The 7903-nt window shown below is 47.8% G+C and overlaps 1 protein-coding gene across 1 annotated transcript in view; it reads left to right on the top strand.

Annotated features, from left to right (window-relative positions):
• The first annotated feature begins 1129 nt into the window (after window positions 1-1129).
• Window positions 1130-7903, top strand: part of lamc1 (laminin, gamma 1) — a 47288-nt gene continuing 40514 nt past the window's right edge. The window contains exon 1 of the mRNA XM_079750413.1: window positions 1130-1768. Coding sequence (XP_079606539.1) covers window positions 1399-1768 — 370 coding nt within the window. The 5' untranslated portion in view covers window positions 1130-1398. The remainder of the gene's footprint in view (window positions 1769-7903) is intronic.

Below are 7903 nucleotides of genomic sequence, written 5' to 3'. Positions count from 1 at the left end.
GTAGAAAAAAGTAACAATCCCTAAGCCATATGACATTCAGTCTCAGGAATTCAACAATTCAAGTTTCAGTTATATACAGGAAACAAAAGGAGGACTGCTAAAAAAAAGTCTTATTTACAGTAAGCCTCCAGATTCCACAGCATTTGTAAACGAAACCTGTGTCTGGGTTCTGATGCGTGTGTCTGAGGCACATTCAACCTTTGAAACCCAGGGACCTGGGCCGCTCCCCGCGAGGTACAGCAGATGTTGCTCACAGCAGGAGGTGTGGGGTTGGGTTTGAGGACCTTATCTGATAAGAGAGAGAACGGTGTAAAGAAGAAATCAGGCTGTGTGTTAATGAGCCCTAGCTGTCTATAAGGTGTTGAGCCTCTTCAATTAAATGGGCTTCTATTTATGATGTTCATTATCTGGTTTCAATCTTCTCTGGCTTTGTTTGGGTTCAGAGTGGCGGTCCAAAGTGCCAAACGATAATGAGTTTGATTCTGAGTGTATGGTGTGTAGTTTTATGGTGAGCTGTTGCCATGGAATACAATAATGTTATGAGGATGTCGTTTGTGTGATGTGGAAGTTTGTCTACCTTATGTCACAGACTATAATATTTTAGATGTTTCTCGTCAAAATTAGGAGATATGTCTACATAGACACTTAAATATATATATACAATACATAACCTTTTACCGAAATAACTGAAACAATATGACGTAAGTTAAATAACTGACGTTATATAACCCAAATTAAATAGATTCAATGATGGAAAAAACGAGTCTGACAATAAGCAAACTAACCGAAATATGGCACTCTTTTTTATGGAGATGGGAAATGGTTGATTGCAAAAGTTTGTGATTTGTAACTTTTAATACAGCCATCACTCCCAGGGGCCTCTGTCCTGTGAAATAAAAGATGCGGTCAGAGCTTTGTGATGTAGCGTCTCTGTGTCCAGGGGCCCCATGCAACCTTTTGCCAGGGGTCGGCAGGGAATCAAAGCATCCTTCTTACGGAAGTCGACGTAGGACCCCCCCCCCCCCCCCCCCCCCCCCCCCCCCCCCCCCCCCCCCCCCCCCCTGGCTTTTGACTTGCGCAGTAGCAACTTGGGTGTAGTCCGGTATAGTTCTTTCCTGCCCAAGTTTCTCCATGGCGGTGGACACGAAGCGCTGATCCCGTGGAAGTTTGTGGAACATACCGAGAGCTGCGCCAGAACAAGGACTAGCATTTCGGGGGAAGGAACGGGCGCAGACTGGCAAAGCAGCCGTGCTTCAAGGCAGTGTCCCGCATGGTGTGGCTGGTTTCATCAGGATCGCGGTAACTGGTTAGTTACAACATAGTTTGGAGAGTTTGAAGTGTAGGTTGGAGCCGTCCAGCAGTAGCCGAAGACCACTCTGATCAACAGAAGGACTGAAAATGCATTTGTTTATCAAAGCTTTGATTTCATTGACTTTGGCTGTGTGCAGCCACTGTGCTATGGATGAATGCGTCGATGATTCGAATCGGCCTCAGCGATGCATGCCCGAGTTCGTGAACGCTGCTTTCAATGTTACCGTTGTGTCGACCAATACGTGCGGGTCCCCCCCTGAAGAGTACTGCGTGCAGACCGGGGCTACCGGGGTCACAAAGTCGTGCCATATCTGCGATGCCAGGCACCCCCAACAACATCACAGCGCCGCGTACCTCACCGACTACAACACCCAGCAGGACACAACCTGGTGGCAGAGCCAGACTATGTTAGCGGGTATCCAGTACCCGAACACCATCAACCTAACACTGCATCTCGGTAAGTAGGCTACCCTAGGCGGGCTGTCCCTGTGTTTTTTGTCTGCTGTTGTACTAACCCCGGCCGAATGGCCGCGTCCTGCACTGCAGAAGCAGGGCCGTGTTGGCCAATGTTTCTAAAACTTTATTTCTGCCGGTTTAAAGTTATCAAACCCATCTATTTCTCTTCGACTCCGTTCAGTGGAGTCCCAGAGGCGGGTAAAGGTGGTCGACCCCCCGTGTCAGACAGCTGGGGTGTTAAGTTAGAATCGTGTCCTGCGGTGTCCTAAAGATAGCAGCCTGGATGTGGATTCAGGCCTGGGCCCCGGCAGAGACTGGGAGCTTCAGTTAAACTAGGCCTATATATAACCGCTTCACTTGACTCTGATGGGGCCGCGTTGGTGGTCTTTTAAAAAAGACTTGGTGGTGATAGTAACGACGGCTAAGATGGTCGGAGAAAATAGCCGCGCTACATAATATCGTGTGGGTGAACTCTCAAAACACCAGGTGAAACTTACTCAGATGTCGGTTGGGGTTATGGGGGTAGAGGTCTCCGCGGGGGGAATGTATTTGTAATGCTTTATGTTACAGTAAGTAAAAAAAAAAAGGTGATCCAATCTATTTGTGAGACAGCTTGTAACACTGCTTTTAACAGTGCCCCGCATTCCTGAGCCGTTCAGTCATGCTGTTCTGTTGAGCTGAGCTGCCCTGGACGATATGTAGCCTTGGGTCACAAACTCTGATTAGAGCTACACCTGAATGGGCTATATATTCACAGCATTCTTCTCCAGCTGGGGGATTTAGTGATGTTTGATTTATACTTTTCTCCGTATTTGTTTAGAAATCACACCTAAACCTCAACCCTTTTCTGTTTGTCAGACTCTGATTTACCACTAGGCCTTCATTCTGCCTGAGGTCATAGAATTGCACCACACTGAACGATGAAATGCCAAGGCACAATGAAATACAAAGTCTTTATCAGTCGGTCACGATTTAAAATAAGGGCCTCTTGTATATTGTCAAAACTAGAAACTATTGTATTTAATAAATGTATATCTAGCACGAAGCAGCACACAGAACAACATCTAGGTTAACTCTTAAAATGTTCTCATCGCTACACTCCAACCAAAATATGTATGGCCCTGGGGGCAAAAAGACAATTTATTAAAACTCTTCCTTTCGGAGAAATGGGGAAACTTGGTGAAAAAATGGGATTCCTCTAGAAAAGTGTAGGCCTGACAGAGTAGCCGCAGTTTTCGGCTTTGTTGTGCTGTGTGACGGCTTGCGTGTGTGTGGGAGTCTGCAGTGGAAACACGGGCGCAGGCAGGAATCCGGCGTGCCAAGACATGTTGGGAGCAAAGTCCTCCGTAGGAACAAGGGCCCAGATCTTCCTCTGCAGGCTGGTGGCTCGCAGGAGGAACATGAAAGCGGATAGAGCAGATGGTGTAGATGGACAGACGTTCTTCCTCTCCGTTTGTTTGACGATACACACGGGAATTAAGATTTAAAAGGGAGTGTAAACTAGAGCCCCCTGTGAGGGATACATGCACACAGCTGGGGTCGACACGCACACATCTCTGTTTACATCTATAGTCAGCTATACTATACAACTATATATCCGGTCTTTCCATTTAGATGAAACAATCATGACTTTAAGGTACATAGCCCATTGTATCGTGCTGGTTCTTGCACCTAACATTTAAAATACCCACTAGCTTTCAATTTATTGGGGGACTTTGTGAATTTTGTTCACATAATGACCCTCATTTTAGTTTTTTTGGGGGGATGCGGGGAACACTTGAGATTCCAACGGTAGTGGTTGAACAGCCCTCTTGGAGTGGGCTGGATATGACGGAGAGAGCGAAAGAGGCTCTTGAGCTGCTCAAGAATGCTGTCACCCTCACAGAGGGGAAACATTCCCCTGCAGGCCTGTATTTCAGCTTTCTCTGTCTTTCCCTCAAGTAGCGTTTAATAAACTATGGGACGCTACCCGAAATGGGTCGCAGATGCAGTTGGGGCCGGGTCACGTCCAGACGATTCTTGTTTGGGTCCTCGTGCTGAAGACGTTCACCATCCCCTCCCAGTTCTCTCAAAGGCCTGTCTACACAGTGGAAGGGCAGAGTGAATCCAGGCCAGCAATGGCCCCCAGGTTTACACTTATTACACATGCGTGCAGTGGCACTGCAGGGAGGGTTGTAAACACTCACGTTCAAGCCCCCCCCCCCCCCCCCCCCCCCCCCCCCCACCCTTCCCGCCCTGCAGGGCTGACATGCCCACCTGCAATCCCAGAACACATCCGGCTGGAGGCCTGGCTGACAATAGGAATGTTGTTTATTAACTCTTTATAATCCAAGGGGCTGCGTTGAACCTTTTCTTATAGTTGGAAACTGCTTTACTGCATGCTGTGCTGGGAACTTAAAGGGACAGGTGCCTGGCAGTGCACACAGTTTGTTGTTGTGGTTCAGGGATTTAACACTTTCCTGTGTAGGTTGAACACCAATGTCCTTGGTCTACCTGTAGGCATCCTTGAGCAAGAGGCCATAACCCCTAGATTCTCATTAATGACGCATATCATGAATACACTGAGTCACTTTGGATTTCAGCTTAATGCTAAATGTCTCAAATACTGAGCATTGAAGGATAAACCGATCCAAACAGTACCATGTGCCCTCCGGACACCTTGTTGGCTGCGTGCCAGGCTACGTCCGGCCCGTCCCTGAACCCTGAGAGTTGGTCCAGGCGGTCCTCTTGTGTGGCAGGCGGTCTGTGGCTCGTCTCCAAGGCCAGATGGGTCCAGATGAGGGTCCTAGCCCAGCAGGAACAGGAAGAGCTCTCTGTCTCTTGTGTGGGAACGAGAAGAGCAGTGGTTGTACGGGCCCCCGGGACTTCATCGTCATCCTCCTCTTCTCCTCCTCCCAGGCCTTCACACACACAGTAAAACACACTTTTCTACTATCCCCAGCTGTTCCAAATTGTGTGTGTGTGTGTGTGTGTGTGTGTGTGTGTGTGTTGGGGAGAATGAGGAGGAGGGCTCATCTGGTTAGAACCATTGTTGTGCTGCTGGTTCAGGAATGAGCGCAGCGTGGGAATAGACTGCGGGCCAAACAGCTGGAGGATTGGCCTTCACATCACTAATGCATGCAAGCAGCTGATGACAGGCCGGCACATCCAGCTCCTTGAGAACCGGGCTGAACGGATCAGTCCACCCCAAGGTTCAGCCAGCACTCTCTGTACTGGACCACATCCCATTAAGTCATTTGGCTTTCCTCCTTAGAGACGTACAGTTACAAACGTTTTTACAATACAGTACAGTTTCATTAAGAGGTTCTGTCTACTCCTGCTATGATGCATTGTTACCATTGAAGAATAAATAACGGCAATCTATGTTTGGCCTTTATCTTTGCATTTGCAAAAATGAAAAAGGTTTGTTTTATCAGGCAGGCAAAAGGGAGAGGGGCAATGCTTGTGGATGTCGGGGGTCTTGAAGATGGCTAGTGTCCCGTGTTGTGTGCGTTGGTGGTGCTCCACAGCTCAGGGACTTCAAAGAGCTGAAGGCGGTGATGCGAGAACCTGCATCTCCAATGTCCAGCCATCTATGTTCCCATCTCCCCTTCATCTCCCTCCTCTCTACCCCCTCTGCTCTGCCCCCTCTTTACCATTATCCATCTCTTCCTCTGCCCCCCCCCCCTCCCCCCTCCCCATCTATCTGAACAAAGCCACGGTAACAAAGAAACAAACAACATCTGTCCATCTTCTACCTAGTCCCGCCCACTGCTCTGTATGTCAAGTGCGTGTCTCTGCACTGCGTGAACACGGAGTGGACAGCTTTTTCCTCCTGGGGCCACTCCTTCGACCTTGGAGCACAGCGCAGGAATGCAACAGATGCCCTCACGGCCGCCACGTGACCCATCGCCTGGCTTCATGGTTACAACCTGTCAGGGTTACTCTCTCAGACATGAGATAAGCCGCCAAACAGAGGGCTGTGTGCTATCTGCAGACCTCGCTGCGGCGGAAGCTTTGAAGACGGCTTGGTTCCTGCAAGGTTTTCTAAGGTTTTCTAAGTTTTGTGTTGATAGCCTTTGGGGGGACGGTAATAGATACCATTGTGGAGTGGAGTCTATGGAAATGACAAGCATCCGTCCACTAGTTCTCTGACAGTCGTTTGGAGAGGCTATGTCTTGGTTGTGAGGAGTTGGCTAGCTGCTTGTTTAAGAATGGCAATGCTATCTACTTGTCATCTTTTCTTTGTAGGTGGAATTTCTGCTTAAATTCCCATTCACAAAATGTTTTTGTCGTTGTTTGGGTTCCGGCTCTGGAGGGGGGAAACAGGACTTGTACCAGGTGTGCTGTCGTGTTTCAGTCCCCCGCACAGCTGGGGGTGTCTGGCCTAATATCTGCCCTTCCTGTTGAGCCAGCAGACAACTACATCACTTTGTTGTTACCTTCCTTGTTTGTCTAGGTTCTTTTATTTTTTTTAGAGTCTCGTCTCGACCTTTCAATCTCCTCTTCTGCTGTCCTCCCCCACAGACTCATTACTGATAATGTATAGCTGCTAATGTTATTCCTGTTTATCACAGTTGGAAGACGGTTTCCAATTAAGACGGCAAGCTTCATCATTCAATGTCTCTTCATGTATGACTTCAAACATGCCCTTTTATGTTTCCAAAAAACAGACAGAATTACACTCTTATTTATTTTGATATCTATTTGTTTGATATGGCCCATCTGCTCTTCCATCTGATGTCTTCGGGGGCGGGGGGAGCCGTGGGATGTTTTTTTATGTACCACCAAGGATATTTAAAGAAATGAAACATGTTATCTTGCAGGACTGCTGAACATCACCTGTCTTGAGTGTTTATCTGGAATTTGAGACTCTTCTATTGAAACCAATACCTTTTACTTGTAACCTTAGGCCACCATAACGTGATGTATTGTAAATTCTAGGTTGTAAATCTATTCCCACTGTTTAAACACCTGCGGTAGGCCCCAGTTGTTGGCCCTGCAGCTATCTCAAACAGTCCGAACTCTGCATGAGTCACTGTCTGCTGTAAAAATATATCCTGGATGAGATCACGTCAGACTTTGATTCAATTATGTTCTAATTGTTGATGTTCATTCTATAACCACTGCTTGGTTTGGCAACACGAGAACTCCTTATTAGTCACTGTTTAACTTAACATGAAGTCACTGTCAGGTAATTGGCGAGTTCATTTATAATCTCAATTACTTTATCGTATTTTTTTACACCTGAGATAAAAGTGGCGAATGTACGGTATCAGTTAATCAGCCATTACGTAGCAGTTTGGCCGCCAGTATTTGCTTCTATTGTCAGGGTACTGTGGCTTTGACCTTTGACCTGTGACTTAAACTTGTCAGGGCAGTTGATATAGGACTGGAAGTTAATGTCTATTGTTCCCCTGGAAACAAGAGGCCAATCATAAACCATCACAGACCAACTGTCATCTACCAACTATTAAAAACGTGAATCACCCATGTGTTCCCTGGCTCTAATCCTGGGCTAATTTTGGAGTTTTACGCGCTTCAGCCATTAGAGGAATTCCTATAGTTAGTGTTTGGCCCCGCCCCCTTGGTGGTCCTATCCTATCAGGGATCAGTGACATGGCTGACTGCCCTCCACCTCCCCTCCTAAATCACTCCCACCTTAGAAAAGTCTTTGTGTGCCTTTCTTGATGTGGGGGTGGGGAGGTGTGTGGGGGGTGGATTAGTCTTTTTGTGTGGTCGTTGCTTCCCCAGCCATCGTCCCTTTCCCTAAAGCCTGCCCGTCTGCCTGCTCACCGGCCCTGTCTCGCTGGCTTTCTGTCTGACTTTCTTCCGGTCTGTTTGCTTGCCCTGCCTGTCATACTGGCTGTCTGACCCCACCTGTCCCCTTGCCCTGTCTGTCTGTCTTTCTGTCTGTCTGCTTGCCCTGCGGCAATCCAATCAATCAAATCTACCCGTCTCCCTCTCTCTAGTACCTGTCTCTCCATCTCATTGAACCGGAAATATCTGCTTGCCCGTCTCTCAAACTCTCCTCCTGTCTGCCTGCCCTACTTGTTTATCTTTCTCTAGTACCTCATCCTTTGTCTTGACACACTACTGTTTGTCTGACTCCATTTTGCTCTGTCTGTAAGCGACCTGTCTGTCTCTCTCTGGTACC

This window comes from Pollachius pollachius (assembly GCF_949987615.1).
Source record: "Pollachius pollachius genome assembly, chromosome: 14".
Classification (NCBI taxonomy): domain Eukaryota; kingdom Metazoa; phylum Chordata; class Actinopteri; order Gadiformes; family Gadidae; genus Pollachius; species Pollachius pollachius.
Note: the sequence above shows the minus strand (reverse complement) of the source record. Positions and strands in the feature narration are given on the sequence as shown.